Consider the following 20,867-nt stretch of genomic DNA (forward strand, 5'->3'; position numbering starts at 1 on the left):
CCCAGAGGCATTGCACCTCCGAGCTACACCCCCCTAGCCCTAATTTTTTATTCTTTATTTTGAAACAGGGTCTCACTGAGTTGCGAAGGGCCTCACTAAGTAGCTGAGGCTGTCCGCGAACCGCGATCCTCCTGTCTTAGCCTCCTGAATGCTGGGATTCCAAGCGTGCGCCGCCACGCCCGGCTTCACTGCATACTTAAATGCACCAAGAAGAAACCACCGTCCATCCTCGGGGATACCGTGGGATTCCTCTTAGGAAGTGCAGAATTAACCTGTATTTGATGAGTTCAGATGTGTCACACTTGGTTTTCCTAAGCAGGGCACACGCAGACAGTGTATCTATTTTTGGCTGCAGTGTTCGTGTTCTATAATGGAAGACGAGAACAGGGCTAAATTTGGGTTATCTTTGATCTCAGGCTTAAAATTCAGTGGGAGGTATTGAGTTGCCCCGAGGAAATTAGAGCAGCCGTTGGTGGCGAGATGGGTTTCGTGTGTGTGAGTGTGTGAGTGAGTGTGTGTGAGTGTGTGTGTGTGTTATAATTATATTACTGTTATGATAGATCATTGGCTCCAGGAAATAGATAGTGATTTTAAATGGATACATTCAGATGTAAACACCAATTATGCTTGAGCTCGTTTTCCTGAATCTTCTTTTTTCTTTGAATTAAGGTTTAAAACCCGCATTTCCTGTGTGTCAACGGAAGTGTAAATGGACGGGGACTCTGGAGAGCAATTATTGCTCAAGCAACTTTGGTAAGAAAGTAAAAACACAAAACAAAACAGCCTTTCCTTTCATCAGACACCTGAGCCTGCATGCGGAGTCTCAGGGGGCTTCCATGAATTCAATGGCGAAGGGTCAGTCACGCTGTTCATACCCAAGAAGACACTTTCCGAACATTAGGGTGTGTTGGCTTGTGTTATTCCAACAGATTTCGCAGGTGCGAAAAGTAAGAATTCAGAAACTGTGTTTTCTTCCACACAGTTTAACAAGCTGGCTCTTGGTCTGCCTAGCTGCTGCCCTCTGGATTCCAGCTGACTGTTCAAGGGGAAAAAAAAACCCTCACAGATTTTTCCTGTACCAAATGCTTTTCAAGCATCTGTAATTCAACTTAAGTACCTTAGAAATAGTGCCGAGCTTGCGTTCACCTGCCTCGGAAGCAACTCAAGTATCAGTGTGCTCCCAACGGGCTACATTAAAACTGGGAAATTGAAGTCCATTTGGAAACCCTTACAGATCGGAACCTGAGGAGATGCAGCACTTAATGGACTTGAAATTTCTGAGAGCTTTTTCTGATTAAAAAGCGGTACCATCTGTGAAAGCTACTAAAGAGCAAAAGATACTAAATTTTGTTTATGTTGGTTATTTTAAAAAGGAAGCTTAAAGCCGGGTGTGGTGGCGCACGCCTGTAATCTCAGCATCTGAGAGGCTGAGACAGGAGGATCCGGGTTTGTAGACAGCCTCAGCTACTTAGCGAGGCCCTTTGCACTCAGTGAGACCCTGTTTCAAAATAAAGAATAAAAAATAGGGCTGGGGGTGTAGCTCGGAGGTAGAATGCCCCTGGGTTCCATCCCCAGACCCGAAAAAAAAAAGCTTAAAAGAAATATTTCATAAGTATTTTAAAATGTTATTCATTTAATTTATTTGTGTGCGTATGTGTGTGTATGTGTAACTGGGGATGGAACCCAGGGGCATTCTACCTCCAGGTTATACCCGAACCCCTTTTATTTTATATTATGAAACAGGGTCTCTGCTAAGTTGCCAAAGCTGGCCTCTAACCTGAAATCCTCCTATCTAGATTTAGAGGTGTGTGCCACCATTCCCCAGTACAAACAAAACAATTTCTCCTCCTCCCTCCTCCTCCTCCTCCTCCTCCTCCTCCTCCTCCTCCTCCTCCTCCTCCTCTTCTTCTTCTTCTTCTTCTTCTTCTTCTTCTTCTTCTTCTTCTTTTCGGAACTGGGGACTGAACCTTGGAAGAGTCTCTCCCAGCAACACCCCCAGCCCTATTTTTCACTCCTCCATTTAGAGAGGCCTAGGTTGCGAAGGGCCTCACTACCTAGCTGAGGCTGGCCGCGAACCAGCGATGCTCATCTCAGCCTCCCAAGGACTGAGATTACAAGTGTGCACCACCAGGCCCTGCTACAAAACAAATAAGTCTTACCAGAAAAGGAAAATTGCTACAACCCAAATAGGTTACTGACTTGCTCTCCCTAGGCCTTAAGTGGCAACTGTCTGTGGCCCAGATGGGCTCTAAGGTAAAAAAGATAGGCAGTCATTGAAGAGTCTGGTGCCTTCAGCCGTACTGTGCGTTGCACGCGGAAATTCAAATAATCAGCACTCAATGAAAACACACAGCGCTGGGTGGCGTTTCTCCCTCGGCCAGGTGAGTCTTCCGCACGAGCTGGCTCAGGAATTGCCTGTGTCTGGGCACCACCTGATTGCACTTGGCTACAGATCGACGTCGCACAGTGAACAAAGTCAGGCGCGAGAACTGCGATTCCAGGTGCCGGGCACCGCGCCAGCATGGAGCGCTCCCGCGATCCCCTGTCTCAACCTCCCGAGTACTCGGATTCCAGGTGTGCGCCACCATGGCTGGCACGGTGCCCAGGTTCTACCACCGTTCTCAGCTGGGGTGGGCTGACAGCCTCCTTTAGGGCAGCTGTTAGTCGTCTTAATAGCTGGGGAGAGGAGGGTTACTGTTTTTTTTATTCTGGGCACGGACGTAGTTGGTAAAAGTGTCATTTAATGCAAGCGTGTACCACAAGGACTTGTCTCGCTCAACCTCCAAAAATGTCAACAGCATCCTTTTGAGAAGGCCGGCATCTTCCCCCGTGTGGCTCAGAAGACAGACTTTTCTCTGTCACCATGGGGGGAAAAAAGGAGTTATATGATGAAAACCAACTGAATTTTTTTCTAAGTTATTTTTTTTCTTTTTTTGCGTTATTGGAGATGAAACCCAGGAGCATTCTACCTCTGAGCTATACCCCCAGCCCTATTTTTTATTCTTTATTTTGAAACAAGAGTCTCACTGAATTGCAAAGGATCCCAGTAAGTAGCTGAGGCTGGCTGCAAACCGAGATTCTCCTTTACCAGCCTCCCAAATGCTGGGATGACAAGCATGTGCCACCACGCCCGGCCTAATTTTTTTTTTTTTTTTTTTTGGTGGGTCTGGGGATGAAACCCAGAGGCATTCGACCTCCGAGCTACACCTTCTGCCCTATTTTTTGTTCTTTATTTTGAAACCAGGTCTCACTGAGTTGCAGAGGGCCTCACCATGTAGCTGAGTCTGTCCGTGAACCGCGATCCTCCGGTCTCAGCCCCCCGAATGCTGGGATTACAAGTGTGTGCTACCACGCTGGACTCTAAGTTTTTTTTTTTTTTTTTAAAGCAAGTTTTTATTTTTATTTTTTGGTGATACTAAGGATTGAACCCAGGGGCATTCTACTTCCGAGCTACACTCCTAGCTCTTTTTTTTGTTTTTGTTTTGAAACAGGGTCTTGCTAGGTTGCTGAAAGTCTCGCTACATTTCTGAGGCTGGCCTCGAGCTTGCGATCCTCCCATCTCAGTCTCCCAAGTACTGGGATTACAGGTGTACACCATCATGCTTGGCAAAACAATGTTTTAAGTTATATCTCAGTTCTAAGATTTGACTTGCTAAGTGAGATAAATAGGATAGATAAGAAAGTGCCAATGAAAGATAAACAGACTGATAATCCGAGAGAGAGATGGGGCCCTGTGGGATGAACAGAAGTTCAAGGAGCGATGGCTGTGGGGAGAGACAGAAGGCAGACGTCTCCCACAGGGACACAAAGATCCTAGGCATTCAAACCCCACCTTGCGGCTCTTAGTGTGGAGCAGGGACCTCTACAAAGGTCTTGTTGAATATTCACAAAGGCTCATAAGCCCTTCCTTTATTTGGCAATTGATCCCCATGGTGAATGAAACAAGGGTGCCCAGCCCAGCAACAGACTCCAATATGGCAGGTGTTTAGGTTTCTCTCCTGGTTATCAGCACCCACTGGCCAGAGCGACGTTATAGCTCCGTGACGCTTTTATCACCTAAATTTCAGTGACCAATACACGTAACCAAACTCAAGGGTTCAGTTAGGGCTCTTTCCTTCCATCGTTGGTACAGGGGATTGAACGCAGGGGCATTCTGCCTCTGAGGGCCACCCTTAGCCCCTGTTATAGTTTTGTTTTGAAACAGGGTCTCCCTATGTTGCCGACAGTCCCGCCAAGTCGCTAAGGCTGGTCTTCAACCCGTAATTCTACTGTTTCAGCTTCCCAAGTCCTGAGGGTGTAGGTGTGCACACATGCCCTGCTGGGCACTTTTCTTTAACATTAAAAGGTTCCATTTCTGCAACTGAGAACAACGTAGAAGTCTCTTGAGTTGCACCTGCGTCTGCCTCCGCTGTCCCGTGGTCTCACACGTTTTCTTCCACAGCGTTGGCCGGCACCGTTATCACAAACGTCCCTCGGGGCAGGACTATGCACGCCACGATCTCGGTCATCAACATCTATAAAGAGGGGAATCTGGCCATCCAGCAGGCCGGCAAGAACATGAGCGCCAAGGTCATCGTGGACTGTAAGCAGTGCCCTCTCCTCAGACGAGGTGAGGAGGACAGCTTTCTCCTAGAGGGCACAGCGGTGGAGGAATGGGGGAGCCGCTTTGAGAAACTCACGGGTCTTCCCAGGCCTGGTGTAGGCGAGTCAAATTGGGGGTACCATATCGTCCGCATCTAGCAGAGAAGGAAGCCTTTGGAGTCAGGCATGACTGGGCTGTCACCCCAATACTGGTCACTTGTGGGAGGAGAGGTGGAAATGACGGATGAGTCCCACAAGTATCTGAAGTTCAATTATTCAGGAATAGACACTGAGCGGCGGTGCAGGGGGGTCTTCAGACCGGCGCACCTGAGGCACCGATAGTATGTTTAAAGGAAAGTGTCCAGCAAGCAACGGGAAACAAAGAACCAGACTTCTGAAGAGAGAGGTAGATCTGGGCTAGGAGGAAGGACCTGGGAATCATACAGAGGTATTTAGGACCAGTAAATGAATGGATGGGAATGAGCTGATTAGAGAAACTATGGAAAAAGGAAAGTCATTCCAGCACTAGGAACATGTGACTTTGAAAAAATGTTTAACAAGTTACTTCTTTTATAAAAGTAATATATGTGGCATAGTTTTAACGATATTTAAATATTAGAGAAGAACATAAAATAAAAAGTGAAACCTCTCCCTTTCTCCAGAAGTACTAGAAAAAGTTGCTTCCAGAGTTTATCCCATACAAACTATGTATACTTAGAACTATACTATTTATATTCTACTGCGACTTTTCCTCTGCAGAAAGTATATGGCCTCAGTCTGGATCTAACTTTGCCAGACACAACAATGTGCAGTAAATAGTATAAGTTCTCTCTCTCTCTCTCTCTCTCTCTCTCTCTCTCTCTCTCTCTCTCTCTCTCTCTCTTTGGTGCCGGGGATGGAACCCAGGCGCATTTTGTACCTCCGAGCTACACCCCCAGCCCTAGTTTTTAGTCTTTTTATTTTTGAAACAGGGTGTCACTGAGTTGCAAAGGGCCTCGCTAAGTAGCTGAGGCTGCCCACGAACCACAATCCTCCGGTCCCAGCCTCCCAAATGCTGGGATTACGAGCATGCGCCATCATACCCGGCTATAAGTATTCTTTAGTACCTGTTTTTTTCAAGGCACTATACCAATGCAAAAATTATATAAGCCATCATTGCCTTCAAGAGATTTACATAGAATCTGCATAATGCACATACTGATCTTCTTTGGAGTGATGCTAGTATCTGGTATTCCACCGTGACACGCTATGGTTTCCAAGGAGTCTCAGCTCACTCCTTCTCGGTCTTGTCACCTTTCACACACACGGTGCACACACAGACACACACAAACCCATGATTTCCAGCTCAAGAAAGCCTTACAGTTTTACAGTGCATTCCGATTATTCAGAAGGGCCAGCAGGCCAGCAGCCCCACACTGACATCTCCAGCAGTTAGAGTGAAGGCTCTGTAAATAGTAATGATTCTTTCCAGAGCTGCCAGGAACCACAGATGGCACACGTGCAGATGCTACCAGGCCTCATAAGGCTGCTGGCATCCAGCTTCAAGGTGGCGTCCACCTTCCTTGCCTCAGTTTTCAACCTCAAGACCACTCTGACGACGCTAGCCCCCACGGGAAGCGGTATACAAGAGCAACTGGAAACACTTGTGATACGCAGGGGAAAGGAGGGAGGAGAGGAGCAGTAAACACCTCCTTTCTGACATGTCTCTGAAGCAATATGAATCTTCAGAGTTGAATTACAGCCACCCCAGTCTAGACCTCCTAACTTAGCCAAACACCCAATAATATTAACAAATAGGATGACAAGTACTTTTAGTACTTGTATTTTGCAAGGCACTATATGAACGCAAGAGGTATATGAACCATCCGTATCCTCAAGAAGCTTACACGGTACACGTGCTTGACCACAGCAGAAGAGAGGAGACCTCAGTGCCAAGTGCTGGGGAGATCCAGGTGCAGGTGGGCCTGCGCCACCTGCAGAAGGCGCACCGTGGCGCACAGGCGGCCCTGGAGCAGGGAGGCCCTCTCACGGTCACAGAGCATCATGACGTGGGCACCGGGAACCGTCCCAGACCTCCAGAATGGCGGAGGGCAGAGGACGGGATCCAGTGACTTCTTAGCGGGTGTTTGTGTAAGCAGGGCTAGATGATGTTACTAGCTGAAGTTAGTGTTTTGCTAATGAGTCTTAAACCAGACTTTGTCCTAAATAGAATGTGTCTAATTATATCATTTATATCAAAGAACCTGAACTAGAGATGTTGTAATCTAAGTTGTTTCAGAGTACACACATACAGGTAATATTTTTTCTATCCTCTTCCTTTAGGTCAAAGTTACATTATCATGGGCCACGTGGATGAAAACGGAAGAGGCAAAATCATGCCCAACAGCCTTGTCATGATGTTCAAGGCCGAGAACCAGAAGCTCCTCAACGTCATTAGAAACAAGCAATGTTAGCAGTGAACTGTGTCCATTTAGGCTGCATGCTGCCGTTGCCTTTGACTTAATACCCAGCATCTGGAAGACCAGACCGACTCACTGTTCACCTGCTGTCGGCGTGAGACCTGCAGGGCGGCTGGTGGAGGTTCTGAGCGTGCCCGAGAGGCGCAGGCATCTGCAGACCTGCCCACTCCGTAGGGCGAGAGGAGACTAAAGGTTTCAAGTGCTGACAACTGGGAAGCAGTTTATTTATATATCTCTGCAAAAAGATATTTTGGAATTGAGTTTGTGAAGATATAAAAAAGATTTTACAAGTGCAATATTTATAGTGATATTTGTTTTACCTTGAAGCATTTGCTCTATTATATTCTTCTCTTGCATTTTTAATTCAATGCTTAATAAAACATTTTAAAATGATTACACAGCAGCCATTAAAACTTGTTCTTATAAAAGGACTCTAAAAAAATACCCCCCTAGCAATATTATCTACATGTGTCTGTTATCAGTTTACACTGTCTAAAATAGCCCAGCATGGTGGCACACACCTGTAATCCCAGTACTTGGGAGTCTAAAACAGGAGGCTCACAGGTTCAAGGATAACCTCAGCAACACAATGAGACCCTGTTTCAAAAGAAAAACATAAGGCCGGATGTGGTGGTGCACCTTGTAATCTCAGTACTTGGGAGGATGAGACAGGAAGATCGCAGGTTTGAAGACAGCCTCAGCAAGTAGTGAGACTCATCGACCTACAGAAACCTTGTTTCAAAAAATAGCCAGGCATCATGGCGCACACTTATAATCCCTGCACGTTTATAATCCCTGCACTTGGGAGGCTGAGACAAGAGGATCACACAGCTTAGAAGCCAGCCTCGGCTACTTAGTGAGGCTCTCAGCAACTTAGTGAGACCATGTTCTCAAGTAAAGTATAAAATAAGTCTGGGAGTCTAGCCCCGAGGTAGAAAGCCCCTGGGTTCCACTCCTAGTACCACTAAAAAAAAAAATAATAGGGGGGATATAGCTTGGAGGTAGGATGCCCCTAGGCTCAGTCCCCAGTAACACACACACACACACACACACACACACGGAAGCTGAATTACCTCACAGAATGAATTCAATTTCTGAACAAGTTACTGAAGCAGCCTGTGCATTTCTCTTAAAAATTCTTTTAAATTAAATAAAACAGTACCTGACAGGTTTACTCTCCTCCAATAAGAATAATTTAGACTCAAAGGTGGATTAAATAACATTTCTAAGAGAGAGAAAGACAGAGGGAGAGATCCAGATTGGTGATAGCAGGGTGTAGAAAATGAAGCTTACCTATAGTTTACTTGATTGGCAAGGATTTTTTTTTAACATAAATTTACTTCCTACACAAACCTGCTGTATAACCTCTTGCATTACTATAATTTAATATGCATCAGAAATCATTTCTCTTAAAGATGGTTATTTTTAAAGAATGTACCTAGCACATAAAGTGTTTCCTAATTTTTGTGTGACGTATCTGAAATGTTTATTTCAAAATGCAGGTAGGAAGAGCAAGAGAAGAAAAGGTTAAACTATCAAATGAAAGAAACACTAATAGAAAATTCTTCTAAGTATGTCCTCCAGAAATACATTAAAGAACCAGGCATGACTGTGAGAAAGCTAACAAATTAACCTACAAATGAGAAATTCAGAGCAGCCATTATTCCTGATACTATTCATATTTTCTTAGTGTAATTCTCAATAATTAGACCCAGTTGGTTTTACTCCCCAGAGCTGATAAGCTCAACCTATTTGGCATTTCATAAATGTATTTTCCAAGGAAAACAACGTAAAAATAGTATAAGGAATCAAGAATTTTTTTTCTTTTTTTTTTTTTTTTGCAGTACTGGGGATGGAACCCAGGGGCATTCAACCTCCAAGCTACGGTCTCACTACGTTTCTGAGGGCCTCAAAAGAGGGCCTAAGTAGCTGAGGCTGTTGGCGAACTGCGATCCTCCGGTCTCAGCCTCCCGAATGCTGGGATTACAAGCGTGTGCCACCGCGCCCTACTGAAATTTCTTTTTTTAAGAAGAGATAGTATTGTCGGTAATGAGATCAACATTTCCAGGCTTATCATTTTTTAGGAAAGACCAAGAATGATCAATAGTTGGTCAAATATGTCCCTCTAGCAATTAATAACAACTTCTAGTTGCTTTTAGGAAAATGTTAATCTAAATTAAATGAAACTTGAACACATTACTAAGTGATCAAACATATTGGTCTTTTGTTGTGGTAGTGTGGGAAGCATAATCTATACCTAATTTTTCAGTTATTAAAATATAATCCCATTAAGATTTCAGAGCTAAAAACTATAAAACACTGCTGAGAGAAATTAAGGCAGACCTAAATAAATGGTGACACAGCATGTTGATGGATAAGAAGACAATATTGTAACACATCAATTTTTTCCAAATTGGTCTCTATAGTCAATGAAATTCCAATCAGGACAGCAATGATTTTTTCTTGGTTAGAAGCTGATAAGAATATTCCAAAATTTTGGGGAAAAATTAGACAACGTAAATAGCAAAAATAAGTTTGAAAAAGGACTTCACAGTGACATTGCCTACAGTAGTTTATCCTCCTCTGTTGCTAGTGTGGGTACCAACTTATGTATTCAGTTTTGTTTTTGAATAGTGATGAACTGGAAGATCCCACAGCTGTTTTCTTAGGTCTTTATTTTAATGTGTCATAGCATAATTTCCATACATTAAATTTATTCTTTTTTTTTTTTTTTTGCAGTACTGGGGATTGAACCTATGGGCATTCTACCTCTGAGCTATACCCCCCAGTCCTATTTTTTATTCTTTATTTTGAAACAGGGTCTCACTGAGTAACTAAGGCTGGCCTCGAACCTGTGATCTTCCCAAGCACTGGGATTACATGGGATTACTGGGCATGCACAAACATGCCCAGTTTAAATTCACTCTTTTTAAGTGTAGTTTGATGAGTTGTACATCTTCTCTTTCTACCAGACCCTGGTAACCAATGATGTGATTTTAGTTCCTAGAGTTCTATTTTTTCTGCTGTGTTGTAAAATGGAATCATGTAGTGTGTAGCCTCTGTGACTGGCTCCCTTCCTGTTAAGACTCACCTGTATCTACATGGCTGAATCTGTCCCTGCGGTGGCTTCGTGACCTGCTGACCGGCCAGGCCTCCTTCTGTTTTGCAGAGCTCGCTTCCTTGTATGCGCCCAGTTGGGGTAGGTGACAGAAGGCATTTCAGCGTGACATCTGGGGCGCGGAGGTAAAGCCACAGCGACTCTCTTCTTCACGCCGTCGCTTTAACTCTCGCGTGCTGACTTCACTGCTGGCTCACCTCGCTGACGTGGAGCAGCAGTCCGGCGTGGCGCTGTTCCACCTTCCCTTGGCTCCTCCGTTAGCTTCTCGGATTCCTGGGCCACTGTGTGTTCAGCAACACACTTCAAAGGCAAGAGGCAGACGGCAACCGTTCTGCCCAGAGTACTGCAGGGTGAGGATGGAGGCGTGAGAAGGCCCGGGTTGACTCCACCTTCAGGGTTCGGCGTGGCTGCTCTCTCCTCACATCTGTTTCTCCTTCCCACCCCACCACGCCATGAGCTTCCAGCTCCGGCAGTGGATGCAAGGGGGAAAAAGCCTCACAGAGACTGCTTCTCAATTCCAACAGTTGTAAAACACCAAGTCCCTGTTGTTATCACACACACACCCACACCCACGCACGCATGCGCGTGCCTGTAAATATCTAGCAGCTCTGCTTCTGATTGGTAGGATTCCGTTTTTACTACCCAGTAGATTTTCAATATATTGATGTACAATTTTTTATTCACTTACCATTTGATGGATATTTGTTTTCGGTTGGGACCATGAATAAAGCTTTTATGAACATTCATATACGGGCTGTTGTGTGGACATATTGTTTCAAAATATGGTATTTACCAATATAAGAGGGAACAGTTAACAGTAAAATGTGATTCACACCAGGGGTATGAAAAGGTATAAAGGGATCTGAAGGTGATGTTTTGCATTTTAGGCCTTTGTTACCTTGAGTTTAAAACAACAACACTGAATTTGTGAGTTAAACTCAATTTTAAAGGTATGTGACGATACGGTGGACAGACTCTGTGTTGATTTATAAACTAACATCACGTTTATTCACCTTTTTCTTACAATATGCTGTCATTCAAAATATGCCTTGTAAATAACTCATGCATAGAGTAGGCACTCTATAAATATTTTACTTTAATAATTAGGATTTTTATAGCATGACTAAAAATTCTGATGTAAAATTGAGAAGTGCATAATCCCATCATAGACAAAATATATAACTTTACAATAAACATTTTTTATAAGAATTTGCCCAAAAGAGGGGTCACTTTAAATTTAGAAATTAAAAATTAAAAAGCAAGATGAAACATAATACTCGCATATTTAGACAACGATCCCTGGATCAGTGGTGCCTGCACCCTGTGGCATTAAGACCATCTGACATTCTGTTAAGAAGATAATTTTTACCTATTGACTTCTTAACTAGAAATGCTGCAAGAATATAAAAGTAACAGGTTGTGAAAAAGTTCAGATACATCCCTCATATGAACAAAGAAAAAAATACACTTTTTATTTTCAAATTAAAAAAAACAATTCTTTCCATCTTAAGCAGCAAGAACAATCCATAAATAAGTCTGAAGTCACTTTCATAGAAGCTATGTTAAATTCTGTGGACAATACTTAGGGAGATAAGCTCAAGAACCTTAATTCAAATATAAAGCAAATCCTTTCGTTAAGAGTCTTCCAATGTTTTACAAAATCAAAACAAGTGACTACAAATGATAAAGAAGTATCTTATAACTACGAATATTCACTCTAACTTAAAAAAATATAGCACTATTATGGTAAGAGAAAATTAAAAGCAACCAAAAACCTGGAGAACTATGCAAACTTAAAAGTAAAAATGTCTACTGACAATATTTTCCAAAAAGTACATAATTCTATAAAAATTTGAATACATGGACTACTCAATACATGGAAATATATATGTCTTATATAAAATACTGTTAAGTGAAAAACAAAATTAAAAATATAAAATGATTATAACCATGTAAAAGTAAATATATTGCAATAACAAAAAACTGAAGTGAATCTAAACTGAGACATAAATAAATTCAAATATTCATTACGGTTTTTTCTTTGTTGCTTAAGATTATAACAAAATAAAAAAAATAGACTATTATTTTAGATAAAACTATATTCCTAGACAATAAATACTGAACTATACGTGAACTCCTAAAATAGAAGTTTAAAAAAGACAAAACTTCCATATTTCGAGTGTACCCTACGGGAGGAAATAAGCCCACGCCTGCTGATCTTCACTTTACAAAACTTTTGGGCAATGTATATATTTATAACTGCCCTTCATAAACACTAAAAACAACAATAACTCAATGCATTGTCTGATCAAGAAAACCAAGTAGCATGCGAGGAAAAATTTATCTGCTTAATCAGTTTTGCTCCTGCAAAAAACTGACAGGTTTTAAAAAACTAATTCTATTTACATATTTTACACAACACATATTTTAAAGAATGGCTTTTACATAATTGCTTATTTCAATATATATTTTATTATTTAGCTGCAAGTTATGCAAACAGTCTTTTAGATTTGTTATTGAAAAGTATTCTTTATAAGATTTAAAAAAGGATTAATTTCTTGGGTAAAACATAGCATATTTAGAAGTCCGAAAGCCAAGCAAATCCCTTATTTCATTTCGGAATTTTGACAGGTCCTGGCGCAGCTCGTTTAGATTCTCCACAGTTGCCTGATCTGTGCTTTGCATCTTCTGTCTCATGGAAGTCAAATAACGATGCACTAAGCAGCACATCACCTTTTGGTAGTTTTCATCTCTCTTTTGTTTCAAATTTCTCCATTCCTTCAAAATAAATAATAATATTCTAAAAACATGCAGAAACATATATAGGTACATGTGTGTTTGGGGTTTTGGTTTTTGCAGTGCTGGAGATCAAAACTAGAGCCTTGTACATGCTAGGCAAACTCTACAACTGAGCTAGAAACGGTATTTAAATTAGGTAGATTTAAAAAACATCCACCTATCCTTTTGCATGTTAGAAAGGGGCGGCACTGAGGATTGAAACAAGGGGAACTCTACCTTTTAACTACAGCCTCAGCTCTTCTAAAGTTTTCATTTTGAAAGAGGAGCTAAGTTACTCTGCACTCGCCTCAAAGCTGTGATCCTTCCGGCTCAGTTCCCAAGTACCAGGATTACAGGTATTGGCCACTACACACAGCATCGTACATCTTTTAGTGCTTGCTTTCCTTCCCTCCCTCCCTCCCTCCCTCCCTCCCTTTCTTCCTTTTTGTGTGTGCACGTGGTACTGGAGATTGAACCTGGGGCCATTCTACCACTAAACTGCCGAGGCTGGCCATAAACCTGCGGTCCTCCTGTCTCAGCCTCCCAAGTACTGGATTATAGGCGTGTGCCACCAGGCCTGGCTCTTTCAGTGCTTTATGTTAGTTTTGAGTAAAGTGGTACAAAATAATACACAACACTTGTTAAAAACAAATATAGCCTGCGTATTTAAATTTACTCCCCACTGTGCTTATATGCTTATTTTGATTTGGAATAATTAGTTTGGGAATTCTCAATTTATATCAGGGATCAGCAAACCACCATCCACAGGCCTACTTCCTTTTTTTTTTGGTACTGAGGATTGAACCCAGAGCATTCTATATCTGAGCCATACCCTAGCCCTATTTTATTTTATTTTTTATTTTGAAACAGGTTCTCACTAAACTGCTGAGGCTGATGTGGAATATTCAACTTTCTGTCTTGATTCCCAAGTACTGGAATTATAGGTGCGTACCACCACTCCCTAGCCTACTATCTATTTTTTTTATAACCTATCACCTAAGAATGGTTTTTATAACTGAGAATTTTAAATTAATTTTATAATAGGCAAACTCTTTAATTTTGAACATTAATTAAGCAAAATTGTATCCCTATCCAAAGGAATCCTATTCTTTTCACTAGTGAACCTATATTACTACTTCTCAGTTATGGTTATAGTCTATGCTTCATCAATTTTTTTCTCTTGCTAAATCAATGCTTACACAGAGTAGATTTGATTTTGTTTTGGCCTGCAAAATATGAAACATTTATTTTTCTGGCCACCTCTGGTTTATAAGCAACAAGTACTGAATTATTGATGTATTGAATAACTTTCAAGAAGAACCAAAAACATGAGCTGACTACAGTAGTCACTCTTTAATCCAGTCAAAGAATATGTACTCTAAATTACTTTCCATGTTTTCAAACTATAAGATGAGATTTTATATGCTGGAGGAATCTGAAAACTAAAAATAGATTTCTACCTATCTCTCATTTGCAAATATTTATTAAATCCTTACTTTATGTTAGATACCATGCTGTGCAGCAGAGATACAACAGTGGAAAAAAGAAATTCATTATATCCCTTTAGAACTGTAAAGATTTATGCTTTAAAATATCTAAGATGAGCCCGGGCGTGGTGTCACACACACGCTTGTAATCCCCGCGCTTGGGAGGCAGAGACAGGAGGATCGTGCAGATTTGAAGCCAGCCTCGCTGGCTTTAAGAGACCCTGTTTCCAAATAAAAATATAAAATAGGTCTGGGAGCGTAGCCCGGAGGTAGAAGGCCTTCCATCCCCAGTACCACCAACAAAACAAAACAAAACAAAACAAAAACAAAAAACCTAAAATGAGGACCTACTAACTTCTTGGTGGCAAGTCCACCTTCTAGTTTCTTACCTTTAAGCTGTTCTGCCGTTTGACCCTGCCTTTTGACGTATGAGAGCAAATCCACTTACTGAGGCTGCTAATCATATAGCAAATAGTCTTTGGTGAAGGAATGATGTTAAAAGGTGGGGGTAATGTACATTTGTCATCAAAGTAGCTAAGCCACAATTTTGCTCGAGCAAATTTCCATTCTTTGTCCTCATGATTCTGTAGGAGGCAAATGAAAGCAACATAGAATATAAATACAGATGCAGGCACATGTAGGAAGGGTGCGGCATATTCTTAACACTGTTTAATTTTTTACTTCTACCTTGCAAATAAAAAATTGTTTCAATATTTTACAGTTATTATGTATTACAATTTAAAATCTATATTTAACTTTTTGTTTTGTTTTTGCAGAACTGGGGATTGAACCCAGGGGCATTCTACCTCCAAACTACACCCAAAGCTCTATATTTTATTCTTTGTTTTGAAACAGGGTCTCACTAAATTGCAGAGAATAGCTGAGGCTGGCTGAGAACTTGCCATCCTCCTGTCTTAGCCTCCCAAGTACTGGGATTGCACGCATTTACCACCATGCCTATTTATTCATTCATTCATTCATTCATTCATTCATTTATTTTGGTGGTACTGGGAATGAAACCCTTCTACCTCTGGGCTACATTCCCATACCTATTTTATATTTTATTTGGAAATGGGGTCTCTTAAGCCAGCGAGGCTGGCTTCGAACCTGCACGATTCTTTTGTCTCTGCCTCCCAAGCACGGGGATTACAAGCTTGTGCCACCATGCCCGGCTATATTTAATTTTTAAATACTATTTCTTATAATCATTTGTTATATTATCTATTGCATACATTTAGTATGCTCTAAAAAGAATATAAAATTTTAAAGAAAGAATACTTACTGCTATCAACTGAAAGCTCTTGTGAAGCATTGCCACCAGCAGCTTGGTAAGCACAATCACAACCACGACGTTGTACGTGCCAACAATCACAGCTCCGACAAAGGACTGCAATTCTTCTCCATAGCTAAACCTCGTGACAAAGATGGCCACGTGTGCTAAGGAGAAAATATACCAGAACAGAGCAAAGCAAGTGCCAATGAACCTGCAAAGACAACAACATTTCTGTTTGAAAGGAAATTAAAGAAATCATTAGCAAAATGAATATTTGTATTAAAACTACATGAATAACGTATTAATAATCCTTGCATACTTTATAAAAGCAAATGAGGTTGATTTTCACAGTACAAGTATGTCTTATTTTACACAAGGCAAGAGACTCAAAAGAAGACAATTTGTTTAACCCTTCGCTGCCTGTCTAGATTCAACACGGCCGCCTGTAACTAGTCAGATTTTGCCGCCCTCCTGCTCACCCTTCAAAAGGCCCCAAGTCTCAATAGCCCCAACTCTTTGCCAGGGCCAGCGAGGTCCTCCGTGACCCCTCCTGCTTCTCTACCCTCACTGCCCCAGCTCTCCTGGGATTCCCCGCAGCCCACCCACACTGGCCCCTGGCTTTGCCTCAACTCGCCATCACGCTGCGGCCTCTGGGCGCTTGCCCTGCAGTTCCTCTGTCTATAAATGCTCTTCCTCTAGGTAACTTCTCATGGCTCCTTTACCAGCTGGAGGATTTTATTATCATGTCTTCTGGGGAACTCATGGACCTGTCTGAAGATGCATCCTCAGCTGTGTGTAGTGGCCCACGCTGGTAATCCCAGTACAGGAGGATCTCAGGTTCAAAGACAGCCTCAGCAACACAGTGACTCTCAGCAACCTAGTGAGACCCTATCTAAAAACGAAAAATATAAAGGGCTAGGGATGTAGTTCAGAGGTAGAATGTTTCTGGGTTCAAACCCCAGTACTAAAATAAAATAAAGTAAAATAAAAAACTGCATCCTTTCAAACACAAATGCTTTTTAGCCCAATATTTACTTGTACGTAAAGAATTGCTAATACTTAATAGTAACACAAGAAGTATGCAATTCCACATCCTTTCTCTTTTATTTTAAGAATGGGAGGAGGTATTCTATCTCACAACCTATTGTCCCAGTCTTACGTTAGAGAGAGTGAAAAAAAACCTTGTTCATTCAGTTCTAATGATTCTCAAGTCTAGTGACCTCTAGGAATGCTGAAGAAGTGAGTGTTTTAGTTGTAGCAATGACTGAGGTTGCTACTGACACTTAATACTTGGGGGTTAGTGATGCTAAACGTCTTGCAATATAGAGTTTGACAAAAGAACTGTCCCAAAATGCTAAGGGCACAGGAAAGAGTAAAAACTTGGACAAGTGTAAAAACTTGGACCTACTATTTCAGGTTCTATGCAAAATGACTATAAATAATTAGTGGACGATGAATATTTGTTAAAGTTTATAAACATTTAAAAGAGCTTTTTTTTTTTTTGCGGTACTGGGGATGGAATCCAAGGCATTCTATCTCTGAGCTACACCCCCAGCCCTATTTTTTATTCTTTATTTTGAAACCATGTCTCACTGAGTTGCAGAGGGCCTCACTAAGTAGCTGAGGCCATCCGCGAACCGCGATCCTCCAGTCTCAGCCTCCCGAATGCTGGGATTACAAGTGTGTGACACCACGCCCGGCTAAAACAACATTTTAAAATAAAAAGTTAAGCTCCATTACTGTTGGCACCAATTCATATAATACATAGTAAAGAGAAATATGTTTACTAAAGAATTCAAAAGACACTCACGAATGGAAGGTATCGTTGCTTTGCTGTTCACAGAAGATGCCCACACAGTCTTTCTGTTCTTTTGGAGTATAGCCTTTATCATAGAGCTGTGTCAGCCCAATTGTGAAAGAAAACAAAACAAGAAGGAACATCCCCAGGAATTTCCCAAAATCCTGTAACATCTGTCCCATTGAAATCTGTGGAATGTATACAGAGGTATCTATTAAAAATTAGAGCAGCACAATTCACAACAACCAAGTTATGGAACCAACCTACGTGTCTGTCACAGATGAGTGGATAAAGAAAATGTGGTATGTAGACAAGGGAGTGTGACTCAGTCATAAAGGATAAAATTACATCATTTGCAGGAAAATGGGTGGAACTGCGGAATATCACACTGAGATCAGCCAGACTCAGAAAACCAAAGGCCACACGTTCTCTTTCATATGTAGAAGCTAGAGAGAAAAGAAGGGAAGAGAAGGGACCTCATAAAATCAGGAGACCAGGAGAGTAGTAGAAGGCGGTCAGAGAAAGAAGGGGGCAGGCCAAGGGGAGGTACAGGGAGGGAACAGCAGAGACTGGTATGTGCAAATGTGAAGGCATCACTATGGCGCTCACTATCATTAGCGATAACACACCAACAAGAATTGCTCAAGTTGCCAGAAAAACTAGATTTTTTTTTTTTTTTTTTTTTTTTTTTTTTTTTTTTTTTGTGGTACTAGAGTTCCTGGAAGCCCTTCTACCACTGGGCTACACTCCCAACCTATTTTTACTTTTTTTTTTTTTTTTAATTTGGAAACAGGGTCTCCTAAGCCAGTGTGTGCGCTTGGCTCTGAACCTGCGTGATCCTCCTGTCTCTGCCTCCCAAGTGTGGGGATTACAAGCGTGCGCCACCACGCCCTGCTAAAACTAGATATTAAATATCAAATCACGAGCAATGAAAGGAAGACAAACACACAGTCCATAGGCCAACCTTTTCATTTTATCTGGCTGAAATGCATCAGTACTTTGAAAACATAAAAAGTCCAACTGCCATCCTATCTCCCATAGACAGCTCCATCGCAGTTCCTATCTACCTTTTCAAAGGACAGATAAGATCTATCTGTTCATATAGACATGTTCAATATGCATAGGAAACCTCTGGAACTTCACACAAGACACTGTTAACAGTGTTTATAGGAGGCAGGACTAAGGGTATAGAACATGGGTTTTCCCACTATCTCTTTGAATTTTCTTTATTATATAATTCTATTACTTTTGGAATACAGAAAAATAAAGCTTAAAATAATCCTTTCTCAAATTTAACCAAATTTATATAATAAATTCCAACTTCAAATAAAATTCCTAACTGACCCAAGCCTGTCAACATAGAGCAAGCCCCCCCCCCCCAAAGATACAAAATAATTGCTACAAACAAGTAACCAAGCTCTTCTAGACCACTAAGGAGAGGCAGCCAACTAAGCAGAAGTGTGCTAAAATTGCCAGGCATACCATAAGCCAGACTGCAACTGTGACTAGGCCACATGTACTTTTCAAAGCCCACTTGGCTCTTGCAAAATATGAAGTAGGGATTGTTTAGACTCAGAAAGCCCAAAATATGTGAGGAAAAAAACACACTTCACTTTCAAATTAATGACAACTTTACTGGGTCACCTAGGAAAAGAATTTATTCAGACTGTGAATGCTCAAAATAAAGTTAAGTCATACTAATAAAAAACGTAATAACTAGCTAGGTGTGGTGGTACACGCTTGTAATCCCAGTACTTGAAAGGCTGAGATAGGGGATCTGAGTTCATAGCCAGCCTCAGCTACTTAGTGAGACCCTGTTTCAAAATAAACAATAAAAAATCAAGCTATGGGGGTGAGCTCAGAAGTGGAATGCCCCTGGTTCAATCCTCAGCACCACACACACAAAAAGAACTTAATAACTAAAGACACTAAGAATAAAATCATTGCTTTTGATAACTACAGAAAAGATTACCTTTGAAGAAAGTTTAGGCATTGCAATTTTACAGGGAAATACGGTTTTCTAAGAGTGACCATATATGATGATATGACTTTAAATTTTTTAAACTAGTTTAAAAATAGAATCTTTAACATAACTAAGTTTTAAAGAATTAGTATAATCCACTTCGATATTAAGGTGGGTAACACTGAATGGGAACACCACATACTCCATGATATCAATTACATGGGTTGATACTGACGAGATCATGTCCAAAAGTAGTTCAGTGAGTATCAATCACCGAGGTAAACACTGGCTTGAAGACACTAGTATCATATGAAAAGCAAACATTAAAAATGGTAAATTTATTTTAGACTGAGAAAGATTATAAAGTTTATGCATTTGTAAATGTGATATTTACAAATATTTAGATAGTATTTTAAACTAGTTGGCAGTTTTACTTGAAAAACATGAACATTTAAGAAATAAAAAGGGAAAGCTAATTAAAATACAAATACTGAAATTTAGGTAGGAGTTAGTATTAGTCCACACAGAGAAAAAACAAGCTCGCTTGAAATTAGAAAAATGGAAATGAAGTTGGGTACAGTGGCATGTGCCTGTAGGTTCTGCACTCAGGAGGCGGAGGCAGGAAGACTGCATAAGCCCAGGAGTCTGAAGTCGGCCTAGGTAATATAGTGAGACCCCGTATCAAAAGAAAAAGAAAAACGAAGAAGAGAAAAAAGTGAAGGTGGAAGAGGGGGAGAAAATAAAATGAAAACTAAAAACTACTGAGCCAGGCGTGGTGGTACATGCTTGTTATCCCCATGCTTGGGAGGCAGAGACAGGAGGATCGCGCAGGTTCGAAGCCAGCCGCGGTGGTTTAAGAGACCCTGTTTCCAAATAAAAAATATAAAATAGGTCTGGGAGTGTAGCCCAGAGGTAGAAGGGCTTCCAAGAACCCCAGTACCACCAAAACAAACAAACAAACAACAACCAAAAAAAAAAACCAAAAAAGAGCCCATCACTTTGTGGATTTATCTTAGCTTTCCCATTACAAATTTGGGGCAAGATACAATTAGAAGGGATTTAGTTCCCATTAATAGTCACTCCACTACAAAGACTGCTGAATTAATATATGAATGAATATCCAAAAGTATGTCATTTTAAACAGCTTGATTAATCAACACCAAGTTCTTCTAACACCGTGTGAGTTAGGCCTTACTTACCCAATTTCAAAAAAGGAAACAGGGGCTAACAAATGTTGCATGAGACTCACCCACAGGACTTTTGCCACAACTTAACCCAATCCATTTAATCACTTTTGGTGGTACTGGGGTTCCTGGAAGCCCTTCTACCTCCGGGCTACACTCCCAGACCTATTTTCTTATACTTTTAAAATTTGGAAACAGGGTCTCTTAAGCCAGCGTGGCTGGCTTT

General features: G+C 41.2%; 2 protein-coding genes across 9 annotated transcripts in view; one reads left to right on the forward strand and one right to left on the reverse strand.

The window, feature by feature from the left end:
• Positions 1 to 7,034, forward strand: part of PCOLCE2 (procollagen C-endopeptidase enhancer 2) — a gene marked incomplete at both ends in the record, with an annotated part of 61,949 nt that extends 54,915 nt beyond the window's left edge. Inside the window, 3 exons of the mRNA XM_080696406.1 lie at positions 670 to 753; positions 4,442 to 4,609; positions 6,904 to 7,034. Of these exons, the coding sequence (XP_080552532.1) occupies positions 670 to 753; positions 4,442 to 4,609; positions 6,904 to 7,034 (383 nt within the window). The remainder of the gene's footprint in view (positions 1 to 669; positions 754 to 4,441; positions 4,610 to 6,903) is intronic.
• A 5,674-nt stretch (positions 7,035 to 12,708) lies between these two features.
• Positions 12,709 to 20,867, reverse strand: part of TRPC1 (transient receptor potential cation channel subfamily C member 1) — a gene marked incomplete at both ends in the record, with an annotated part of 59,081 nt that continues 50,922 nt past the window's right edge. For 7 of the 8 annotated variants that reach the window (XM_080696100.1, XM_080696103.1, XM_080696102.1 and 4 more), the window contains 4 exons: positions 12,709 to 12,936; positions 14,813 to 15,007; positions 15,706 to 15,907; positions 17,507 to 17,682. In XM_080696100.1, coding sequence (XP_080552226.1) covers positions 12,709 to 12,936; positions 14,813 to 15,007; positions 15,706 to 15,907; positions 17,507 to 17,682 — 801 coding nt within the window. Of the gene's footprint in view, positions 12,937 to 14,812; positions 15,008 to 15,705; positions 15,908 to 17,506; positions 17,706 to 20,867 lie in introns of all 8 variants that reach the window. The other variant, XM_080696096.1, reaches the window with a different exon arrangement.

This window comes from Muscardinus avellanarius (assembly GCF_963383645.1).
Source record: "Muscardinus avellanarius genome assembly, chromosome: 5".
NCBI classification, from domain to species: Eukaryota; Metazoa; Chordata; class Mammalia; order Rodentia; family Gliridae; genus Muscardinus; species Muscardinus avellanarius.